This window comes from Dermacentor andersoni, chromosome 4, assembly GCF_023375885.2.
Source record: "Dermacentor andersoni chromosome 4, qqDerAnde1_hic_scaffold, whole genome shotgun sequence".
NCBI lineage: Eukaryota > Metazoa > Arthropoda > Arachnida > Ixodida > Ixodidae > Dermacentor > Dermacentor andersoni.
In genome coordinates this window covers 2,551,116-2,577,016 of record NC_092817.1, presented here as the reverse complement: position 1 = coordinate 2,577,016, position 25,901 = coordinate 2,551,116, and the positions used below count along the sequence as shown (strand labels likewise).

At 47.8% G+C, this 25,901-nt stretch overlaps 1 protein-coding gene across 2 annotated transcripts in view; it reads right to left on the bottom strand.

Annotated features, from left to right (window-relative positions):
• The window catches only part of LOC126535883 (fat-like cadherin-related tumor suppressor homolog), a 517,574-nt gene that overhangs the window by 120,264 nt on the left and 371,409 nt on the right, over positions 1 to 25,901 (bottom strand). For both annotated transcript variants that reach the window (XM_055073317.2, XM_050182731.3), the window contains exons 27-28: positions 16,790 to 17,197; positions 6,895 to 7,062 (exon numbers count right to left, since the gene is read on the bottom strand). In XM_055073317.2, coding sequence (XP_054929292.1) covers positions 6,895 to 7,062; positions 16,790 to 17,197 — 576 coding nt within the window. The remainder of the gene's footprint in view (positions 1 to 6,894; positions 7,063 to 16,789; positions 17,198 to 25,901) is intronic.

The following is a 25,901-nucleotide window of genomic DNA, read 5'->3' as shown; positions in this document are numbered from 1 at the left end:
CCTCTAATTCCTCCAATAGCACTGCTAGACTCGCCTCACTAGATAACGTTCTAGCGTTAAACGTTGCCAGGTTCATATTCCAATGGCGGCCTGTCCGGAGCCAGTGATTCTTAGCACCCTCTGCAGCGTCGCAGGTCTGACCGCCGCCGTGGTCAGTAGCTTCGCAGCTGCTGGGGACTGAGGGCCGGGGTTTGATTGTTGTGTTCATATAGGAGGTTTTGGCCAAGTACTGCACCAGGGTGGACAATCCTGCTCTGGTGAGGGAGTGCGTTACCGGTTCTGGTCACCGGGATCAGGCCACACTCCAGGCCTGTTTGTGCAATTTTATCAACACGCGGATTTTTTTTTTTTTTTTTTTTATCCGGTGGAAAATTGCCGGCACCGGGATTCGAACCACGGACCTCTTGCACGCGAGGCGGGTGTTCTACCTCTACGCCACCGCTGCACCTGACACAGGGTATACTGGCTATAATCATTTTGCAAATATATGTTGGTGCCTTTGAGCTTTCTAGCATTGCGCATGACCACTTCTTTTTCTAGGAAATCTTGGAAGTAAACGATCACCAGCTGGTTGCCTGACTTTTGCCCAAGATGGTGAATTCTTGCAATAGAATGGATGGTTTGGCTTAGCTTCTGTGAAAAAAAGCTCATCCACAATTGCGTGCTGCAGCACTTTTTCATTTTCTCCTTCTTGTTCTTTAATGCCATAAATAATGACGTTGCATCGTCGGCTGCAATCCTCAAGATCTGCAAGCTTACTGTTTTGTTGTTCAATTACTTGCTTTACGCTTTGAACTTCAGTCTGAAGTGGTTCAATGTGAGAGTTTTTTTCACAGATTTCTGCCAGTGCTAGGTTAACTTTTATCTATTTAGTATTTAAGGATGACACAGTTTGCGCCGTAGTTGAGACGTTTTCAAATGTCTGCTAGTTCTGATAAGATTGTGGCTTGCCCAGATTGAGGTGATGCAAATATCTGGTCATTTGGGCTACACACGAACACTGTGCAAGCTGAGGCAAAAATACTGTTGGCCAAGACTCACAGTGACCGTTCAACAATATGTCCGGACATGCCTTGAGTGCCAGTGGCAAACAAACCAGCAGGCTTCCTCCAGCCTGTTGAAGTGCCCGAAACTCCATTGGTTCTAGTCGGAATGGATCTTCTAGGCCCATTCCCAACTTCCACTGCGGCTCACAGATGGATTATCATAGCCAAAGACTACCTAACTTGCTACGCCGAAACCAAGGCTCTGGAGCGGAGCATGGAAAGTGAACCAGTCCAATTTTTTATAGAGAATGTCATACTTAGGCACGGTGCTCCAGCAGTAGTGTTAACTCACAGGGGAAGTGCATCTACAGCCGAGCTATTGGACACAGTATTAAGACTTAGTGGAACAGCTCACTGGCGAATGGCGTACCATCCGCAAACGAACAGACTGACAGAACGCCTGAATAAGACGCTCGCGGTTATGCTCTCCATGTACATGGACGCGGCGCACAAGAACTGAGATGAAATCTTGCCGTATGGCACCTTCGCACACGACATGGCTCAGCAAGAGACAACACGAATGACATCATTCCGTCTCCTACATGGTCGTGAAGTCACAACTATGCTAGATGCGATGCTGCCACATCGATGTGATGGCATCAAAACGGATGCTGAAGACTTTACTCAGCGTGCTGAAAAAGCTTGACAACTTCCTAGCATACATATTCATAGGCAGCAGGATTATGACTGGATTACAACTCACCGACCAGTCTCCTACGAGCCCTGAGAGAGAGTTTTGGTTTGCACTCCCATTCGCCATCATGGCCTTTTAGAGAAACTGTTAGGGTGCTACTCCGGGCCGTATAAAGTTCTTTGGCGGCTCACTGATGTCAACTATGAGCTTTCTCCTGATAGTCCGCATTGCTCAAGGCGTTGACGGCATCTACCAGAGGTTGTGCACGTGGCCCGGATGAAACCCTATTTGTTCGAGTGAATTCACTGCACTGCAAGCGCATCCTGGTGCTGTTGCCATGATGATAAAGCATCGGGATGATGCTTTCTAGGAAGAGAGGCTAATGTCACGGCTAAAGGCTAGCAAGAGAACAGAAGAGAACAAATTGAGAGACACGAGCAGCGACCACACTCCCTTTGAAAGAAGACGAAGTTGCCGCATTGGCTCTTGTGGTCTCTGAATGCAGAGATGGTTTTTGTTTCTCGCATCCTGGTCCTGCATCCTGTTCTTTTTTTTTTTTTTGATGTCGTGACAATATATCTATTTCAGTGTATCTACTTTTTTTACTCTTATAAGTATTTAAGCAAGCTGTGGGGATGCTCGACTCCCACGTGGCCCCTGATGTTGTTTTCCCTGCATGGCTCTTGCGTCTCCTATAATCCGGCTTCTCTCCGTAGCCAAGCGCCAGTGGCGGTCGGTGTGGTTGCACCATATTGCGAGAGATGGCATGAGTGTTGCGCTGCTAATGCCGCCTAACAGTGGGGTTAGTTGGGCACGACAAGAAGTAGATGCTTCGTCTTCCTCTTCCACACAGGCGCCGACCCGCTTCACGGGATTGTGCCGGGAAAGGCTTGGGAGCATGACACCGGGTGGACGAACATGATCATGCAAACGTGCCTCCGTTCGGATGACTGTACAGGCGAACGATTAGGTTGGAAGCATAGCGCTGGAAAAGACAATCGACAAAGACTAGACAGGACAAGCACTTGTCCTGCCTAGTCTTTGTCAATTGTCTTTTCCCGCACTATGCTTCCAGTGTAACTATGTATTACCAACCAGCCCAAGTCTGTACTCTTAATTCTGAAGAACAATTAGGCATTGGTGTCTAGCACGCAGGTGAAACATATTCGCTCGCTATCCGGTTACGGTGAGTCGGATTTTTTCAATTTGTCGCGCGCCCATCGGCATGTTCTGTGTGTTGTGATTCGGCTAGCAGGCATTAGTGTAAGAAAGGTGCAATAACTGACCTTTTGGTTGTTTGAGCAAAACGAGAACAAGGTGAGCCAACATTTCGACAAGTGGACTTTTGTTTTTCAAGGCTACTGTCTACTTTTCCTTTTTCTTTGTCTACTTGTCTTTTTCACAACTACTGTAATGTCGTTCCTCTGTCCTAAGAGCACGTATGAGACCCCACATGTGGCTGCCCAACATGTACCTCTTGGGCCATTCCACAATAGTTTTGACAGTTTTCCGTTTAAGACAACTCTTTTTGAACCGAAGCGTAGGCCTAGCATCGATTTTGCTCGCTAACGTCGGTGGCATGCTTTCTTGAATGAGGCAACGGTTGCTGTAGCGTGTTTGAACTTTTCAACATGCTAAGCCTTTTTGCAAGTGTTTCGAAGAACAGAACGTTGGTATGTGCGAAAGCCACATGGTCTGCCTCTTGGGAGAGCGAGGCTTAGTGCCCACGGAGCACTGCCAAGCTTAAAGCGAGTGAGTATTCGGAAGCCTAGCAAGTGGTCTGAGTTTCTTATGTAAATCATCATCATCATCATCATCATCATATTTTATGTCCACTGCTGGGCCCGTATTCTGAAACGTTTGTTTTCCGCAAAACTATCGCCTTGGCCATGCCTCCACCAATGGCATGCGCGGACTGGCTGTTTCAGCAAAACCGGAAAATAAACAGTGCCACATAGTAGTTCTCGTCAACGTAATTTTAAGGTCGTGGTGTTGACCGGTGCCCTCGACATATATTGAATAGACGAACACGTCTTTCGGTGTTCAATTGGTGGTGGAGTGTAGTAGAGATGTGAGGGGCACAACCTGGTGGACTGCGGCGTTGAGGTGCCGCACTTTGCTTCCCCCATTCTAGTTAGCCTCGCACAAATTGAAATTACTCATTCCGACTCAAGAAAGTGAGCTTTGTTCACGTGAACTTATTAACTGAGTAGCTGCCCGATCTTTTGTTAGCGAGTTAAACATCGTGCCACGTGGGCGATGTGCATCAGAATTTTTTTTTTTTTTTTGCAAGTGCAAGTCCTTTATTTTTCTTCACATAATCATGATTACACAGATATCTCGACCAATAGCCAGGAAAGGCTTGTTTCCGGTCCAGTGCCAAACTATAACAGTCCGGTAGGGTGCAGATTTTAACAGCAGGGTATTCCGGAACACGTCATGATTTATTACAGAGAAGAAACATTCTGAAAATTCCTTTCCTTTGCACTACTTTAGCATTTGTTGAGTGTGTTCAGTGTACACAGTGTGAGTGGAGGCACTGCTGGCTTGCTGTCACCTGCACACAGTCTGCATTGCTGCCCCGGACTATGATCCGGAGCAGCATTCGCTGCCCCAAATCCGGACAGCAATCACTGCGTTGAACTCGCCTGTGGCGAGTTCAACGCAGCGATTGCAACCCTTTGCGGCTGTGGAAAGATCCAGCAGTCACCAACCGATACTGTGGCCCTTGCCAGCAGGGAACGTCGGTGCGAGCGATGCTTGCTCATACCGACTAGTACGTAACCATTGTCGGCATCCTGGCCTGGAATAGTGTCGTCGAGTCTGCAGAGCTACTGCAGTGACCAAGGGACACCAGCGGTGTACTTCAGAGACACTGTTAGCGCACATATTATGGACAACGCGTGGTGCAAGCACTGCTGCATGTACTAGCTCTTGTTCGCGAAGTAAGCGTAGATAGACCGTGTGACATGTTTCGGAGGAGTATGTAGTAATTTAAGGTTAGGGGGATATGGGAATGCTCGACTCTCACGCATCCCCCTATGTTGTTTTCCCCACGTGGCTCTCACATCTGTAATCTCTCTCCCCATAGTTAAGCGCCGGTGGCAGTCAGTCTGGCCACAACGCATTACGAGAGATTGCGCGAATGCTGCGCGGCTAACGCCACATCATGGCGAGGTTAGTTGCGCGCGACATTCCATGTCGAGCGCTCGAGCTCGAGTTTGGCAAGCGTGCGGATGTTCCGCGCATGCGCCGATCCATGCTTCTGTGAGACCATCTCGTGAGGCCTAGGAGCAGGACACCAAAATAGACAAACACGATCATTTGAATGCGGCACCGTTTGCATACCTGTACACGCGAACGACCAGGCATTGGTGTCTAGCATGGAGCGAACATATTCGCTCAATATCAAGTCATGGTGAGCCAAACGTCCTAGATTTGTCGCACGCTCATCGGCATGTTCTGTGGATGGCAATTTGGCTACCAGGCATTAGTGTACGAAGGGTGCAATAAATGCCCTTGTGATTCTTTGCACTACTGTGTTGTCGTTCCTTTGTCCCAAGAGCATGTGCGAGATACCACAAAGGCCATCTGTATTCATAAATAAACAATGCATGTTTACCTACGGAAAATATTTTTTGCCAATCTATGGTCATTAAAAAAATTGCATTAAGCTTTTTCGAAATATGTCAGTCTGAAGATTTTAAAGGGCCCCTCACCAGGTCTGGCCATCTTGAGCTGACAAGCACAGTGCATACAATGCACAGGAACGATCGTGTATGCCAAGTATCACATCCCTATGCACCGTCGAAAGAACTTAAATTTAAAACCAAATGCCATTTGCCCTTCTCCTCACGGGTGCTGCGCTCCCAGCTAGAGTCGACGTAGGTGCACAAGTGTGCCTACGTACATGGCAGTGCTGTGATTTCGTTCATAGCAACATGTGACTTCAAGCATTATTCAAGGCAACACCAATTATTTGTTTAATCTGTGGCTTCGATAGACGAATTCAAGTTTAGAGAAATAATAAAACATATAAACAATGTCAGCATGGCTTTGTTTTCATTTGTACTATAGCAAAAAGATGCACTTCCATTTCGTCTGCTTGTTTCCACGTCGTGCAGTTGCGTGCACAGGCAGTGCCTCCTATTTTTTTAATTGCCAGCCAGATGCAGCTAATCTGACCGTTCACCACCCTCTCCTATTCTCCTTTCCTGCTCTCTCTCGTCGGCTAGTGTTTGTGCCTGTTTTATGGTCGTGGCAGAGAATACCATCTGGGTGGCCCTCACAACGGAAGTCGGAGGGAGACTGACAGACGTGTGATTACCTGAGAGACGCAGGGTGGGGCACGTCTACCGCTTCTCTACCGGAACGACAGAAGCACATGCTCAAACGTACGTGTGACGCAAGCAGTCATACCATCTGGGTAGTGCCGCATCATGGCAACTCAATGAACTAAGGTGCTTACCAACGGCTCTCATTGGGGAATGACAAAATAGAGGACGAAACCGTGTTCATTTTCTACCATGTTTCAGTACTGCGATCATGATCTTTCATCCTCTAATGCCCGCCTCGTTACTCATATTTATGGCACTGACTTACACTGCTAATCAGGTGTCCTCGTGCAGAGCGCACAAAATCGTCCACTGCGTGAAACAAGACAAACGCAACAGCTCGCACACGAGACCGTCGCAAAAACGCAAAAGAAACAGAAAAAAAAATAATAGAAATGGGGGCCCACGACGTATTTGTCACATGGTCCCCTGGCTTCGGTATTAGAGAATGCAGGGAAGGAATTCCACTTGCAGAGGCTAGACGGGGCATGTGGAGAGAGCATCTATGTTGGCAGTGATGCTCGTTTCTTGAAATCATGGGTTTGCAGCACTTTATATGTTTCTATCTCTCGTATTAATAAACTAATCTGAAAAATTGTTGTGGTGGAAAACTCCTTAGAGGGCATCTAACAACTTGCAGCGTATAACCTGGTGAGGGGCCCTATAAATTTGTAATAAAGAAAATCTGACCCGGGGGGGGTCACATTTGGCGAAAAAAATTTGCCCTCAGTAGGTTAACCTCGGCTCTAATGTGTTTTGTAACGTTAATATTGTGGGCATGATTCCTGCAATTAACTGCAGCAGATGCTCTTTGTGACTGAAGGCCACCACTGCTTCATCATAGTTCATCTGCATTTTGGGAGATCCTTATGAGACTCACTTGGGGAAGTATGTGAATCCGCAGACCAGCAGCTGCCTCAAGAGCCATGTGACGCTCATGCAATCGAGCAGTCGCAGTGGCAGCTGGCATGGGACCCCGTTCGAGCTGAACGGCCAACAGCACATCCAGCTGCTCAGCCTCACCTGGAGCTGGCTGCACACTCACCAGCTGCACACAGTGACAGTCAAGAGTTACGAGGGCATAGGGAGAAAGGGGAAGAAGCATCCTGAAAAGAGGGTCATCATCATCATCAGCCTGGTTACGCCCACTACAGGGCAAAGGCCTCTCCCATACTTCTCCAACAACCCCGGTCATGTACTAATTGTGGCCATGCCGTCCCTGCAAACTTCTTAATCTCATCCGCCCACCTAACTTTCTGCCGCCCCCTGCTACGCTTCCCTTCCCTTGGAATCCAGTCCGTAACCCTTAATGACCATCGGTTATCTTCCCTCCTCATTACATGTCCTGCCCATGCCCATTTCTTTTTCTTGATTTCAACTAAGATGTCGTTAACTCGCGTTTGTTCCCTCACCCAATCTGCTCTTTTCTTATCCCTTAACGTTACACCTATCATTCTTCTTTCCATAGCTCGTTGCGTCGTCCTCAATTTGAGTAGAACCCTTTTCGTAAGCCTCCAGGTTTCTGCCCCGTAGGTAAGTACTGGTAAGACACAGCTATTATACACTTTTCTCTTGAGGGATAATGGCAACCTGCTGTTCATGATCTGAGAATGCCTGCCAAACGAAAAGAGGATAGTAAAGCTTAAAGCTGTACAACATATGGCACGAGAAGACATGCCAACACGAGTGCCGAATGTGGGCTTCACTGGCCATGCCCAGGTTTGAGTCAGTCCTTCACGAATCTGTGGCTGCACTTTACTTCTTTTGCACCAGATTCAAAAGTGCTTTTGTCCTTGACAAGACCATTAGTTAGACTCTGCACTTTTTCATAGATGGCCTCAGTAGAACAAGGGGCTGCAGGATTTAAAATGGGAGTGCACAGTGAACTTCATTTCTTGGTTTTGGTGCTTTGTATAATGTAGCCTCAGCATGTGGACGTGTCAGGCATTGTAACGGCTAGACATGCCATGCAATGTTCTTGTTTTATACCCTGTGTATGTGTAATATTCTGTCTTACAATGAGATAAGTACTCCAAATCAACTTACGAACAACCCAAAATTTATTTCCATTGCAGTTAACACACTTGTGAACCAACATATCACTTCCATTCCACAGAAATATCTGTGTTTTGCTCTGGGACAGAATGGGACACTAAAAGAAATTTACACTATTTACACTGTCACTATTTACACTATATTTACACTATTTACACTGTCAAGAGTCAAGAAATAAAAACACTGGAGAAAATGAAAACCTGAGATAGTAATGAAAGATGAAAGCCAAAGCGGCAAGTGAAGAAAAGGCACAGAGAGTTAGATGCACCTGTCAGTGGAAAGCACACAAAACATGAGGCCCCGAGAACAACCTAAAGGGGCACTGCGAGCGCAGCTCACGTGAGGTCAGGGCACAGACTCGCGCCTGTCGTCTGCTGCAGTTTAGGCCGTGTCTGGGCACCTTCGGTAGTGTTTACGTTTGCTCGCTCTCGTTCCCTGTGCTTGTATTCTTCCGACGGTACTCTCAAATATATATTTTATGATGCCTTTGTTTGGGAAATGTTTCAAAGAACTTATTTCCTAGATGACAATATATTTCTCAAAGGCAACGCTACAGTGCCACCTGAGGGAGCTCAGACCAGCCCATTGCGGGTTTTTCGTGCGTGGATCTACACTTTGCAGTGGTAGCTCACGTAAATAATAAAAGCATAAACATAAAAACATAGCACATAAGAAACCAGTTAGGATACCATACCTACCATGGTGCGATATGCATGTCACAATTAAACGCTGGCTATACAGGGTGTCCCATGTAACTTGAGCCAAACATTAAAAATATGCAAGTGCCATGTAAGTGGACAGAACCAAGGTAATAATGTTTGCCGTTGCTTGAAGATACTCAGTTCTTTTTTTCCTTCCATATAATTAGATAATTAGTCTTAATTAATCAACTTCTTAAATATTACAATTAGATTAGAAGTGTAAATAAGAAAATCGTAGAGCAACATGAGAAACTCTCGATACAGCCTTCTGTTACTAAATACGTGATAGATAAAAATATTCCGAGGGTGAAAGAAGCCCGCAAATACATGCAATATTGCAACACTACTGGCCACTCGAGCATTTTGCGTGTATTTGCGGACTTCTTCCACACTCGGAAAAACACTTTCATGTAGCATGCATCGAGCAACAGACTGAAGATCAATAGATCATGAGACTGAAATAATCAGAAGAATAAGAATGGGCTGGGGTGCGTTTGGCAGGCATTCTCAGATCATGAACAGCAGGTTGCCATTATCCCTCAAGAAAGAAGTACATAACAGCTGTGTCTTACTAGTCCTCACGTACGGAACAGAAACCTGGAGGCTTACGAAAAGGGTTCTACTTAAATTGAGGACGACTCAACGAGCTATGGAAAGAACACTATGGAAGAACATGGGTGTAACATTAAGGGATAAGAAAAGAGCAGATTGGGTGAGGGAACAAACGCGAGTTAACGACATCTTAGTTGAAATCAAGAAAAAGAAATGGGCATGGGCAGGACATGTAATGAGGAGGGAAGATAATCGATGGTCATTAAGGGTTACGGACTGGATTGCAAGGGAAGGGAAGCATAGCAGGGGGTGGCAGAAAGTTAGGTGGGCGGATGAGATAAAGAAGTTTGCAGGGACAACATGGCCACAATTAGTACATGAGCAGGGTAGTTGGAGCAGTATGGGAGAGACCTTTGCCCTGCAGTGGGCGTAACCAGCCTGATGATGATGATGACGCAAATATATGGCTCCGCGAACAATTCCAAAAATGGTCGATGCTGTATATTTACGGTGCCGTTTATACGTTTAAAAAGCACACCAATTTCCTAACTTTTTCTTTTCTGTCATCCCCCCCCCTCCCACAAAAAAAGTTGCAGCGCATAAGAGAAAAAGCGATGAGAAGGTTTGCAGTAGCACGTAAACAACAAGAAATAAATAATGTAATGTTAACAGTTGCAAAGTTCACATACAGATTTTCATCAAGTAAAGATAAAGAAGTTGTAGTATGCGTTCAGTTATTTCTTCTACACTTGCACTTACTTTCGTTTTCGCGGGTTTCTGTTTGTACTCCATGTAGATCACGAGCATGTATTTGCAACTGTGAAAGGTGGTCGGTATGCCTGTAGTGTTTGCCTAGCCGAGTTACAGTCGTCTACGCATGTGCGATTCTGGAACTATGAGGCCAGAACAGTTTAGAAATCATTCTATATTGAGTTACCCATCACGATCAGGAAAACACATCGATCGCAGAAACATAAAATAAGTTTTTAGGCACGCAGGGCCCTCTGGGCTGTACTTGTCGGCGATAAGGTAGCCATGCCGCCTACGGGATTATCTGACTGAGCTATGTGGAATGCTGGGTTGCTATAGTCGGAAGTTCGAATCCTTGCATAAGTTCCTTTTTTAACTTGGCAATGGTGAGCTTGAAATTCACCTCCTCCAGTGCACTACATCTGCAGGCTTGGAGTGACGCACCTAACACTGGCAAAAGATGCCAAGAGCGAGTGGGGCTAAACTAACCCAGTTACAATTAAATTAGGACGGACCCACTAAGCTTCAACAAAGACACTCCCTCACCAGAACAGAAATTGGCCTCCCTGGTGCAGTATTCAGCCACTACCTCCCAAATGATTTCTTCATCAAACCTATGGCCCTCAGTCCCCAGCAGCTGCGGAGCACCTGACCAAGGCGGCGGTCAGACCTGTGACGCAGCAGAGGGTGCTAAGAATCTCTGGGTCCGGAGAGGCCGCCAATGTAAACAGACCCTGTCAACTTTTAAATGCCAAACTCTGTCGAGTGAGGCTAGCTTAGCAGGACTCTTCGAGGAACTGTCATATATTGTTTGGGATATCATCAGCTTTAGTGAGATTAGAAGAACTGATGAGGCTTGTACATTGCTGAATAACGGCCATGTCCTTTGCTATAGAGGTCTGCCAGATAGGAAGCAATATGAGGGAGGATTCCTAATCCATAAGGATATAGCGGGCAACACTGACGAATTCTACAGCATTAAGGGGGTAGCTGTAGTAGTAAGCTAACTTAATAAGGAAGGAAGGAAGGAAAGAGAAAAGCAGAAGGAAGGAAGGTTAACCAGAATAACGTCCGGTTGGGTACGCTACACTGGGAGAATGGGAAAGGGGATAACAAAAATGACAGGGAGAGAGGAGGAAAGGAAAGAAGGAAATTAGCGGAGAGTTCGCCGAAAATAAACTTAATAAGACGTATAGATTAAAGGTAGTACAAGCCTACGCTCCAACAACCAGTCACGACGATAAGGAAGTAGATCAGTTTTATGAAGACGTTGAATTAGCAATTAGAAAGGTGCAAACTCAGTTCACTGTAGTACAGTGGAATCTCGATGATACGATCACGGCTAATAGGAATTTCTGGATGATAAGAATTTTTCTGTCGTCCCGGCCAAACCCCATTACTTTGCAACATGCTAGAGAACATTACGATGGATAGTTGGGCGTGTTGGTTGAGCATGACCTGAAGTGAAGGTGCTAAAAAGACGGAGGACAAAGCAGAAACACACGCCCTGTGTGTGTGTGTGTGTTTCTTCTTTGTCCTCCGTCTTTTTAGCGCCTTCACTTCAGATCATGCTAGAGAACAGTTATTATGAATCAATTTTCGAACCGCGTCGGTGATACAAAAATTACTGAAGACACTTTGGAAATTCTAAAGTGTGCTTGGCGAAAGCCAGATGCTGCAGCCGTCTGCGCTCCGCTTCCCTGGCTTTGCTGTTCGGTGACATAGCCAGTCGCTGCAGCCGTCTGCATTCCAATTCATTCGCTTTGGTGTTCGGCGATATTGCCTGTCGCTGCTGCCGCTTTCGTTCTGCTTACCTGCCTTTGGTATGGCGGTCTGATCAGTCGCTGTTGGCGTTTCTGTTCTGCCTCCCTTGCTTTCTCATGTGGTGGCATGTTCAGTCGTCGCATGCGCATTCGCTCCTTGTTATTCTGGCGTTTGGTGTTGGGGGAATCCGGCGTCTGTTGCCGCTTCCCCGAACCACTTGGCACGGAATCACTGGGCCGCTTTGGAGGCATGCGTCTAACTCACTCGACTGCAATGAGACGTCTAGCGAAGGAGCGGCAGTACAGCTGCCACCACCAACGCGGGCGCACTCGTTCTACCAGTATTGCATGACGTCACGGTCGCTATGCACAGCGGCGCCCCCCACCGGCGCGCTGGTTGCTAAGGAGGGAAGGAGGTTGCGCCGCTGCACGGAGGAGAGGCCACAGTTGACACGATTCCAGCGCATGGACAGACGTGACCGTGAGCATGAGCCATTAAAGGCTTTCGCCTTATTAAACGCCGCCCCACCGACGGCCGCGAAAGAGAACAGCACGCAGTCACGCGATTTCTCCCTTTGTCTTTTGGTGTGGAGGCGCGGACGCAGCGCCAGACAGCGTGGAGGCCGCGACTGGGCGCAAAGAGTTTGAAGCAGTGGCACTTTTGTTGCTTTTGTGCTTTTTCTCCTTTTCCGCGTGCCATCAGACGGAGTAGCTGCTGTGCTTCGGGCCCCGTTCTTCGTGTTAGACGTGGGCGACGGCGAAAGACCACCACCGGTGGCTGAAACACTGCACGCGCTCGAAGTTCTAAGGCGTGCTATGGCCGCGGATGAAATCAGCGATGACATGTGCACGCATATTTATGGATTTGAACAAAGTCTGTTAAGTGACCTGACAAACAAAAGGGAGCAGAAGGACATTAGAGACTTTTCTTCAAGAAATAAATGTTTTTTACGTACGTGTGCTCGAGTGAGTTCACCTCTGACTCTTTAATTTAGCTAGTTTTAATTGTTTCGATGACACGAATTTCGGCTAATACGAATATTTTTCATGACCCCGTGAGATTCGTATTATCGAGATTCCACTATAATGGGTGACTTCTATGCAAAAGTGGGGAAAAAGCAGGCTGGTGAACAAGTAAATGGCAACTACGGCGTCGATTCAAGGAATGCTAAAGGAGATATGCTGGTACAATTTGCAGAAAGGAATAAGTTTCAAATAATGAACAATAATGAACACCTTTTTCAGGAAGCATAGCAAAGGAAAGTGGACCTCGAAAAGCCCTAATGGTGAAACAAAAAATTAAATTGACTTCATACTATCGGCTGATCCCAATATAGTGCAGGATGTAGAAGTGATAGGTAGGGTAAAGTGCAGTGGTCATAGGTTAGTTAGGGCTAGCATTCACCTCAGTTTGAAGAAAGAAAGAGTAAAATTGGTCAAGAAGAAACAGGTCAACCTAGAGGCAGTAAGGGTAAAAGCAGACAAATTTAGGCTGTACTTAAAAACAAATATGCAGCCTTTGAACAGAGAGATGAAGATGACATAGAGGTAATGAATAAACAGTACCTAGGCTGGCCTAAGAAGCAGCTATTGAAGTTGGAGGTAAGGCACCAAGGCAACTAGTAAAGTAAGTAAGGTCTCCCAAGTAACAGAGGACCAAATAAAGAAATGACAAAGAATGAAAACGTTAAACTCAATAGATTAGATAGAATTTGCCAAACCCTCACAACCTACCAACAAGGAGAAACTAAGGGATATTTGGAATTATAATGTGAGAAAGACAAAGGAAGCAGTAAAAAATGGATGCGGCATGAAATCAGTGAGAAGGAAACTTGGCATAGGACAAACCAAGATGTATGCACTTTTGGTTACATATTCTAATTTAGACCACCTACTAGCCTTTGGCTATGAGTGTAATCAGGTAATCGAGAAATCCGCACAGCACAATAAGCCTCTCTATATATGGCTTTCATAGATTACGAAAAGGCATTTGATTCAGTAGAGATACCAGCAGTCATAGAGGTATTACGTAATCTTTGAGTACAGACCGCTTACGTAAATACCTTGGAAAATATCTACAGAGGTTCTACAGCTACCTTAATTCTACACATGAAAAGTAGGAAGATACCTATAAAAAAAGGGGTCAGACAGGGAGACACAATCTCTCCAATGTTATTCACTGCGTGCTTGGAAGAACTTTCAAGCTATTAAACTGGGAAGGCTTAGGAGTAAGTATCGACGGCGAATATCTCAAGAACCATCGGTTTGCCAATGACATTGTTCTATTCAGCAACAACGCAGACAGATTAAAATAAATGATTGAGGACCTTAATAAAGAGAGTGTGAGAGTGTGGTTGGAGAGTAATATGCAGAAGACAAAGATGATCATGAATAACCAGGCAAAGGAAGAAGAGTTCAAGATCTCTAGTCAGCCTCTAGAGTCTGAAGGAATACATTTACCTAGGTCAATTAATCACAGGGAACCCTGATCATGAGAAGGAAATTCATAGAAGAATAAAAATGGGTTAAATCGCATACGGCAGACATTGTCAGCTCCTGACTGGAAGCTTACCATTATCGTTGAAAAGGAAGGTGTAAAATCAGTGCATTTTGCCAGTGCTGACATATGGGGCAGAGACTTGGAGACTGACAAAGAAATTTGAGAACAAGTTAAGGATCACGCAAAGAACGATGGAATGAAGATTACTAGGCATACTGTTAAGAGACAGAAAGAGAGCGGTTTGGATCAGAGAGCAAACGGGTATGGACAACATTCTAATTGGCATCAAGAGAAAGAAATGGAGCTGGGCAGGTCATGTAGTGCGCCGGTTAGATAACCGTTAGACCATTAGGGTTACGGAATGGGTACCAAGAGAAGGGAAACGCAGTCGAGGAGGGCAGAAGACTAGGTGAAGTGATAAAATTAGGAAATTCACGGGTGCCAGTTGGAATCGGTTAGTGCAGGACAAGGGTAATTGGACATCGCAGGGAGAGGCCTTCGTCCTGCAGTGGACATAAAACAGGCTGATGCTGATGATGAAATCTTGGTGCATGATAGTTACAACACTCTGCATATAAATTATAGAATTGGGTTTTCCAAATAAACACGATGGAAGTGTGATGTATGTATTGCGCTCGTTTATTCTTGTCCACATTTACAAAACATGTAACATGTCACGTACGAGGGCCGTTTTTTTTTTCAACCTCCGATCGCTCCGTGCAGGCGCTACGCGGGCAGCAGAAAGCGGACATGCGCTGTAGGCAACTGCGCAGCTCTCGCACTACACACTCCGCCATTGTTGACATTCAGGCATCAGTCGGCATTGTGCTACAGCCATGTAAGCATGGCTGCCATTATTGTTGCTCCCGCCAAGTGTGAATTGCGAAGTGTTATTCGTTTTCTACAGGCTGAAGGCCATGGTGCTGCAGAAATCCATCGGAGAATGAGTCGAGTGTATGGGGAAAACTTCATGAGTGATGGTGTTGTGCGTGAATGGTGTCGAAATTTCAAAGATGGACGTAATGATGTGCATGATGAAGGGGGCCAAGGACGCAAATCTGTCGTTTCAGATGACCTGGTTCAACGAGTTGACAGAATGGTTAAAGAAAACCGCAGATTCACCATTACTGCTTTATCTACGAAATTTCCAGAAGTTTCAAGGTCTGTTTTGTACTCTATTGTTACTGAACGGTTACGCTACAAAAAACTTTATGCACGTTGGGTCCCAAAAATGTTGACGAACGGCCACAAAACTCGATGAATGGCGTCAGCTTTGGAGTTCCTTGAGCGTTATCAGGATGAAGGAGACAACCTTTTGAAATCAATCGTGACTGGGGATGAAACCTGGATTCAATACGACACACCGGAAACAAAACGACAATCACAACAATGGATGCATTTAAATTCACCAAACAAACCAAAGAAATTCAAAAAAAACCTTCAACAACAGAAAGACCATGGCTACTGTGTTTTGGGATCAACAAGGTGTGTTGCTTGTGGAGTTTATGGAGCCCGGAACCACAATCACTGCAGCTGTTTATAGTGAAACTTTACGACGTTTGCGTAGAGCCATTCAGAACAAACGAAGAGGAAAGCTGACCGCTGGAGTTGTTCTGATCCATGACAATGCCCGTCCACACACTGCTGGAGCAACTCAACGGCTTCTCGAACAATTTGGATGGGACATTTTCGATCATCCGCCATACAGTCCAGACTTAGCGCCCTGTGACTTTCATCTTTTTCCTGGACTGAAGGCGTGGCTTGGTGGGAAGCGCTTTTAAACCAATGGTGACCTTCAAACCAACGTCAAGGACTACTTGAATTCATTGGCGGCAACTTTTTTTGAAGAGGGTATTGCAAAGCTTGTTCACAGATATGACAAATGCCTCAATCTCTTCGGTGATTATGTCGAAAAGTAACCGTAACTGTACTAATCTTTTGGTAATAAAATTATTGTTTTAGATGAACTTGTCTTTTATTTATAGCCTATCGGAGGTTGAAAAAAAAAACGGCCCTCGTATTTCAGCTATAATTACAAAGGGGAGGGGGGGGGGGGAATCAGACATCCACCCGTTCGTAGCAATGGCTACAAAAGAAACCCATATGGGTTCCTCGAAAGAAAAGCCTCACAGTTAAAGAAAAATTCGTCCTGGTCCAGGACTCGAACCCGGGACCACCACCTTTCCAGGGAACCCGCTCTACCATTTGAACTAACCAGGCGGCAAGCAGATGGCAGAGCGAAGTCGAATTTGTCAACAACTCGAAGCAAAGTCAAGAGATTGACATAGTAGTTCTGCGGAAACCTGCAAGGTGGAGAGAAATAATTAATAAGCTATAAGTCATCCTCATTCTCTATAAGTAGCTGCGCTGCCTTTAAAATAATAAACATGGTTCCCTGAAGCACTCTTCTTGCATTCTAGTGAACAACAAAGATAGAAGCAGCCACAAACGTACCACTAGGTCTCTCAGGCGCACACCAAGAGCCGTCCGCACAGCCCGAAGCAGCAGCCGCCGGTCTGCAGCCAAAAAGCGTGCAGTCGTGGTTCCAGTCAGGCGAAGCGCGATGGCCGCCTTGAGTGCCTCCTCAGACACAGCCACAACGTGCACAGTCACTGGTGCATGTGTCGAAGGTGTGCTGCCGTCTGAAGCGCTCACATTCAATATGTAGCTGCCTGCATCGAGACCTGGTAGTGCACGCAGGGTCCCATCCTCACGATCAAGCACAAACAGCGCAGCATGTGGTCCAGACAAGGACAGGCTGACTTGGTCATATGGGTCCTCATCGGTGGCATGCACTGTACCCAGCAACCCACCAGGGAAGTCGTCCAAGTAGGAACAGATGATCACGTTCAGAGGCTGCACCTGCGACAAAGACCATTGATGCCATAGTTTGCTCCCTACAACAGTGTTTTCCAATACGTGACTCCTTATAGCAGTAGCAAGCATACATCCCCCGCCTCTCTTCTCCCACTTTTATAAGACTTCAGCAAATTTACTTTCTTTAAGATTTACATTTAATTTATTTAAATTTAATTAATTAATTTAATTATGGGTTTTTACATGCCAAAACCACATTCTGATTATGAGGCACGCCGTAGTGGAGGACTCCGGAAATTTTGACCACCTGGGGTTCTTTAACGTGCACCTAAATCTAAGTACACGGGTGTTTTCGCATTTCGCCCCCATCGAAATGCGGCCGCCGTGGCCGGGATTCGATCCCGCGACCTCGTGCTCAGAATTTATTTAAAAGAAACCACAGCAGAGAGAGCTACCAAAAATACTTTGTAATGTTTTTAAAATGGATTGATTTCATTACATATTTTAATGAACAGGGTATATTTGCTTTCTTGATACAACCATACCTGCTTAACCCCAATTCTAGTTTTGGTGACACAAAACTGGCTGCGGTTGGGAGGCTGTGTTCAGGGAAGTTTCCTTTGTGGCGACCGAAAGTTTACATCCCCATTTTGCCATCCATGTTGTGGCCAAAACTAATATATTACACTCTACATAAAAAGCATAATTTCAAGAGCTATATATATATATATATATATATATATAAATTATGGGAAAATCAGGCATCCACCCATTCACAGCAATTGCTACAAAGGAAACCCATATGGGTTCCTTGAAAGAAAAGCCTCTCAGTTGAAGAAAAATTCATCCTGGTGCCACTGGGACCACTGCCTTTCCAGGGCAGCCGCCCTACCATCTGAGCTAACCAGGCGGCTAGCAGATAGCAGGGTGAAGTCGAATTTGTCAACAACTCGAAGCAAAGGCAAGAGTTTGACGTAATAGTCTTGCGGAAACCCGCAAGGTGGACAGTAGGAATAAATTAAGGTAAAATCAGGCATCCACCCGTTCGTAGCAATTGCTACAAAGGAAACCTATACGGGTTCCTTGAAAGAAAAGCCTCGCAGTTGAAGCAAAATTCGTCCTGGTTCGGGACTCGAACCCGGGAGCAATTCTTTCTGGGGCGGTCGCTCTACCATTTGAGCTAACCAGGTGGCTAGCAGATAGCAGGGAGAAGTCGAATTTGTCAACAACTCGAAGCAAAGGCAAGAGTTTGACGTAATAGTTTTGCAGAAACCTTCTAAGTGGAGAGTAGGAATAAACTAAGGGAAAATCAGGCATCCACCCATTTGTAGCAATTGCTACAAAGGAAATCAATACGGGTTCCTTGAAAGAAAAGCCTTGCAGTTGAAGAAAAATTCGTCCTGGTCTGGAACTCGAACCCAGACCAGGAAATATATATATTGTGACAAAAAATATATATGATATATATATTGCGAAAAATAAATGTATTGTGACGAAGATCGGCAGGCTGAAAAGCCCCGTTGCCATCGTGTGGCCCATACCCAGTTCGCTTTCTGGCTGCGCCCTACCCGCTGGTGCTGCATTTGACGCTGCTCTATGACCCGAATAAAGCCCCTTTACAATTGGTGAAGCTGCTGGGTACAACAGGAAATCTGGAACTTCGCAATCGGACACTGCAGCCTGTTTTCATTATGCTGGAAGAAGGACAACCACAACCACAACCACAACCACAACCTGCTGCCCCGGTGACTACCGTGGTCTGCACTGGCCCGTTGCATCAGCGCGACCCACCCACCTTCAGCGGTACCAAAGACCATGACGTAGAAGACTGGCTAGCTGACTACAACAGGGTGAGCATCCAGAACCACTGGGACGACACCAAAAAACTGAATTACGTGTTGTTTTATTTGAGCGGTGTCGCCAGTGTGCGGTACCACAACCACAAACGTGATCTCACGACCTGGATGGCCTTCAATGCTAACGTGATGGAGGTATTTGGGCGCCCCGCTGTTCCCAAGCTTCGCGCAGAGCAATGTTTGCATAGTCATGCGCAACAGTGCGGGGAGGCATTTACCAGTTATATAGAAGATGTCGATTTCTGTAGCCACGTCAACATCACCATGGCTGATGACGAGAAGATCAGCGATATTTTAAAAGGCATTGAAGACGACGCCTTCCAGATGCTGTTGGCAAAAAATCCGGTGACAGTCTCTGAACTCGTCACTCTCTGTCAAAGCTTCGACGAACTACGCAGACAACGCATAGCCACCTGCCAATCCCCTCCTCAGGCCACTTCAATGTCAAGCTTGGCTGTTGCGCCGGATAACACTTCGCTGCTGCTACAGATCAAGGAGATTGTCCGTGAGGAGGTGGCTCGTCAGCTTTCTGTGATGCCACTTGCACACGGTCAGTCGAGTTCTCCGTTGGCGCACGCTCTCCAATATGTAATCAAGAAGCAGGTAGCCGACCACATTTCACCTTTTCTCCAGCAGGATCCAACTGCCGCTCCCCTGACATTCGCCGAAGTTGCTACGAGGCCTGCACCCAGTGGCGTAGCTAGGTCATCTGGCGCCCGGGGCCCATAGGTCTTCTGTCACCCCTACCACCCGGGTGCAGTCGAGGAACGCGAGGATATCGACAATTCCCGGGTTTCAGCACCAGTACAACCGCAATGGATACCGCGCACGTCTCCCGGGTCCCACTCTCCTTTGCTTACTTCCCCAGAGATCGCGAATGTAGCAGGTATTGGCGGCGAGGAGTACGGAGTCGCCATCTATTGGAAGTGCCTCGCTGGCGTAGTATGAGGGATCACGCGGCGCGCTCCTCATAGGTTTTGCTGTCAGCGCTCACTGAAAACACCACACGGGAGCTCTCCCGGACATTTCTGTAAGTACTTTCGAAACGAGAGAAGTTTTTTACTGTCTAAATAATAATCTTAGGCAAACTGAAGGCACAGATTCGTTTACAGACGCTATCTCTTTACCGAATACGTACAGTGAACGCCACTGTGCGCGGTCACCGCGATGGAGTCTCCCGAACCGGCTTCTTGCGTTAAAGGTAGGTAAATGGTGAAAGCAAACTATGTGAAATATGTTCTTATAGTGTTTGTATAACTAAATGGAGCCTAATAGAATGAAGCCTCAATGCAGCGATCGCACAGCTTCGCAGCGACTGACTGCGCGTCTTGCATGCTTGTCCGCGCACTGTTTCGCTTTCACCGCGTGCGCGTTTTTGCACCGTGCCATGAGCTTTAGGCCGCAGAATATGAGCATTTGACAGTATACAAGCGACCATTGTTGCGTGGGCGCTATCAGAGCTGTTCAAAAATATATTCATTGTAGAGACTTCGACGCCTACGGGGACTGTGATGTGCTGTCGCGACAATTTAATCTTTTTTTTTTTCTAAATCCTCGGACGTTTCAATATTATTTCTTGAGTTGCGTCGCACTATGTGTTTATCAGTGTTCTCAGCGTGCGATTTCCCGCTGCTTCTTTTTTTGTAATCCAGTGCATTAATTCATAACACAAACATGACCATATGCCATGCTTTTTTTTTTATGTGCGTCTTACCGCTCCCTTTCCCCTCCAGTGAACGTGTTAGTATATATAGCATCGACAAGTTCATAGACCAAACTGTCATGACATTAGTCGGCCAGCGAACTCGGGCGAGCGTCTCATTGCGCGTTTTTCGAACATCGCAGACCCGGCGCCAAATCTTCTTCGCGTCTGTGCTTGCTGCATACCCGAGTTGTGGCCGATGACTGTTTGCCGGTTTTATGTTTCGCGAGCCAAGCTTCACGCAGCTTCTTGTCCTGCGGCTACGTATGAATAAGGCTGACACCGGGCTCCGTTGCGTGCGTCCGGCACTGCGGCACCGAGCAGTAGCCTACCATGTTGCGCGCCTTCAAAGGCAGCCACTACCTATTGTAGTGCATTCAATCGTTGTAAAGGAGACACTCGAAGCAGGAAAATCTTGCCACTAAATGAGGACCGCAGCATACGAGGGAACTTAAACTCTCGTTTTCCACTCGCTTCGGCGCTCCCGAAGCAGCCGACGCGGCCGCTATGTCCACGTGATCCCTAATAGCACGTCACGCCGACGGTGGCACCAGTTTTTCCAGTGGTGCAGCTCGAGGCCAGTACATGCTGTTTTTTCTGCCCCAAATAACACAGGGTGCTGCACTGATAACTTGTTATAAGCGCATGTGCACATCTTCTGTCAGACTGTAAGGCTCGGCAACCAATACAAATGCGGCATCGTGGCAAATACGGATCACGTCGCAACTAAAAAAAAAAAAAAAATTATAAAGTTTTAACTACCAATTTTAGCGGCAACATTTCATTTGCAAAATTGAAGGCCGACATTCATATCTTGCCTAACAACTTCACAAAAATCGTCGTAGGTACTACGGCCCGCAGTATTTTGGCTGTGGGCAGCCCTGTACGAAAACGAAAGTTAAATTGTGTATGAATGACGCTGATCTCCCCACCATATTAGAAAAACGGAAAACGCCAACTGCCTCCCTGCTGCGCGGGCGCCAATGTTACGACAATTACGAGTTCTCCTCATTCTGATCAATAAAGCCTTGTTTATATTTGCTGCTATACAGATAAATGTGATTACCCGAGCTGCGGTGCCACCAAAAGATTGGGAACAGAATAGAGCAAGCTTCGCATCGATTCTTGGCATCACCATTAAAAAACAAACAAAAAAAAGAGTGCGATGAAGCTCGTGCCAGCGAAACCTGTTGGTCTGCACTCGCAATAGAGAGGGTTGAGGGATCAACCTCACTGGTCCACTATCTCATATTTCTTTCGCTCCTGCCATACTGGGTGCCGCCCGTAGTGCCAAAGTACTGTAGGTTGTAGCACTCAAAACGATTTTGTTTAAGAAGCTTTTGTTGAGTTAATAATATGACTTTGACTCCTCAATTATGGAATTGAAGTGCTTCCTCTATAAGTACTAATTGAGGGATTATTAAGGATATGGTTATTACTTATCTGCTATATTTTTCACGCTATCGAATTCTTAGTAATCACAAAGACACATAACTTCATAGAATATCAGGAAATATTCTTACAAAATTAACGTTTTTTTTTGTAAAATTCTGCACAGCTGACACAGACACTGTACTTGTGACATGAAGTGACACAACAGCAACAGTTTTCTTAAACTTTCGAGGGTAAGAAGGAAAGCATGAAACATAATGGCAGGTTTCGCAGCGGCTTCTCGGAGCGAGCGGGAGAGGGGAAGTAAAAGCGAGCTGAACATCGCGGCGCCCGCGACTATATACAGCCTGTCGAGTCATACGCCGCCAAATTCTTCGGTTGAACCGAGTCTGAAGACGATCCAGAGCATCCCATTCGCGACTTTTGACGGCTGCACTTATGCAACGTCGCTCTCATAGAACGCTTCGGCGTAAACGCGAGAGCCAGGCGCGCTCGTTGAACGCCCTCTTGCTGCTGTCTTTGTTCGTCTTCGCTGCGGGTTCTGAACGGAAGAAGGACCCAAGAGCCTCAACGCCTTACAACGCCTCACTGTATGTTTAGCGACTCCTGCTCCCAGCATGAACGCACAGCATGAGCGCACCCCACAAGGAACGTTCTGCTAAGGCGAATAGTTTAGCGACCATTTTGCGAATTAAATTTTTTAGCCCGCACATTCGTGCAAGTATTTCGTGGGGTGTTGATAGAGCTGTAGCCGACAATTCTTCAGTGCAACGCATCGGGTAAATGAGCTCGGGCTACTGGATACCGGAGCATTCTTTGCCATTTGCGCCCAGTCAAGCCGGCAGAAAGAGGGGCGTCTTCAGGCGTATGACAACTCCCCACCCCCCCTCTGGCCCCTTGCACCCGGGGCCCGCGGCCCCTCCTGTTGCTACGCCACTGCCTGCACCATCATCCTACGGTCCCCTGCGCCCGCCCGTATCCCCTCCAGCCTGGCCAGTGGTTGTGGGGATGCGCGACTCTCGCGCGTCCCCTGATGTTTTTCCCGCATAGCGCGTCTCCTGCAGGGCGGCTTCGCCCGCCGCGTGGCCTGGCGCCCGCGGCGCTCGGAGTGGTTGAAGCGCAGTGCGAGAGATGGCGCTAGTGTTGCGCTGCTAACGCCGCCGACAGGCGAGGTTACTTGGGTGCCGAAAGGAAGGCGCTTGCTCTCTCTTTGGGGTTCGGGAAGCGAGCGGGAGCGGACGTGCCGCCCGCGCGTGCGCCGACCATGCTTCTGCGAGACCGTCTCGCGTGGCCGCCTTGGACCCCGTTGGCGTGACCGTACACGCGAACGACCAGGCGTTGGGATCCAGCATGGGGCGAACATATTCGCTCGCAATGCGGTCGCGGTAAGTCGGACTTCTAGATTTGTCGCACGCCCATCGGCATGTTTTGGGGATAGCAACTCGGCTAGCAGGCATTGATCTATGAAAGGTGCAATAAATGCCCTTGTGATTGTTTGCACTACTGTGTTGTCGTTCCTTTGTCCCAAGAGTACGGAGGAGAACCCCGCATATCTCCCACATCTGGCTGCCCAACGTGGACCTCTTGGGGCATCGGACGATAATTTTAAGTGTTGCTTCGTTCGTGAACCGAAGCGTAGGCCTAGCGTGGATTTTGATGGCTAGCGTCGGCGGCGTGCTTTCTTGAGCGAGGCGACGGTGGCTGTAGTGTGTTTGAACTTATCAACATGCTAAGCCTTTTTGCAAGTGTTTTTTTTTAATGACATTCGTCAGTACGAGAGCCACGTGGTCTGCATCCTGGGAGAGCGAGGCTGAGCGCCCGCGGAGCAGTGGCAAGCCTGAAGCGAGTGAGTACGGAAGCCTCATGGGTGGTCCGAATTTCTTATGTAAATAGCTTCTCCTATCTCTTTGACTCGAATGAAGTCGCGACTCTGGGAGCAGGGTGGCCGCGGGCCACGGGTGCCACGACAGGCTGACTGGTATTGCGGCCTGGCACTGGGCGCTCCGACACCGTCTGGGACAGTGGGCGCCGTCAACTCGGATGCTGTGTGCACCGAGCGGAGTAGGACCACCTCACAGAGCTAACGTCTCCTCGCGGCTGCCTGTTTTGCGCCCATTTCGGGTGTTGTTTTTGGATGCCGGTTGTTGTCAGGGTAGCGACGATTTAGGCCTAAGGCTTTACGAAGCTGCCTGTCGCACGTGGAGGGACACAACCTGGTGGACCGTGGCGTTGAGGCGTTGCAATTTGCTTCCCTCATTCTATTTAGCCTCGCACGAATTGAAATTACTCGTTCGGCTCAAGGAAGCGAGCTTCGTTCTGGTGAACTTAGCATCTGAGTAGCTGCCCGATCTTTTGCTAGCCGAGTTGAACATCGTACCACGTGGGCGATGCGCATGCAGAATTCCTCTCCCTTGCACTACTGTAGTGTTTGCCGAGTGTGTTGAGTTTACGCAGCGTGATTGGAGTCACCCCTGACTTGCTGTCACCTGCACATCGTCTGCACTGCTGCCCCGGACTACCATCGAGTCACCCCGGGCGATGGTGATGCTGTGGCCAGTTCGGCGCAGCGACTTCGGCGGCCTCCTGCATCCAGCTCACAACCCTCAGCGGCGGACAAAGGAGCCAGCGGTCACCGACAGCTACGGCGGCTCTTGCCAGCAGGGCGCGTCGGCGCGAGCGACACTTGCTCGTACCGACTACTGCGTCGTCGTTTCCGGAGTCCTGGCCTGGAATGATGCCGTCGAGTCTGCAAAGCTGCTGCTGTGACCGGCGTACGCCAGCGGTGTACCCCAAGGACAGTCGGCTCGCATGTTACGGACAGCGTGTGGACATTTCCCCGGCGCGGCCACTGTTGCATGTACCACCTTTTTCGCGAAGCACGGGTTAATGTTAGACCGTGTGACATGTTTCGCCGGAATAAGAAGTGATTTAAGGTTGGGGGGATGTGGGGATGCGTGACTCTCGCGCGTCCCCTGATGTTTTTCCCGCATAGCGCGTCTCCTGCAGGGCGGCTTCGCCCGCCGCGTGGCCTGGCGCCCGCGGCGCTCGGAGTGGTTGAAGCGCAGTGCGAGAGATGGCACTAGTGTTGCGCTGCTAACGCCGCCGACAGGCGAGGTTACTTGGGCGCCGAAAGGAAGGCGCTTGCTCTCTCTTTGGGGTTCGGGAAGCGAGCGGGAGCGGACGTGCCGCCCGCGCGTGCGCCGACCATGCTTCTGCGAGACCGTCTCGCGTGGCCGCCTTGGACACCGTTGGCGTGACCGTACACGCGAACGACCAGGCGTTGGGAACCAGCATGGGGCGAACATATTCGCTCGCAATGCGGTCGTGGTAAGTCGGACTTCTAGATTTGTCGCACGCCCATCGGCATGTTTTGGGGATAGCAACTCGGCTAGCAGGCATTGATCTATGAAAGGTGCAATAAATGCCCTTGTGATTGTTTGCACTACTGTGTTGTCGTTCCTTTGTCCAAAGAGTACGGAGGAGAACCCCGCACATCTCCCACATGGTGCAGCATGCACGACCTCAGGGCCGTTGGCGCACGACAGACAATCGTCCGATTTGTTTTTATTGTGCCCATGCTGGACACGTGGCACGTCACTGTCACCTACTTACACCGAACGTCCCCAACAATGTGCATCCATAAGCGCCACGTTTCCAACAACGCTGCAACTATTTAGACACCTTTGAATCTCCTCCTGCTGTTGAGACCGCATTCTCCGCTCGCCATTCACCTTCTCCTTGCTGCCACTCCCTTTCCCCCATGCACAAACGGCGGAGCCCTCTGCTTCAAGAAAACTAA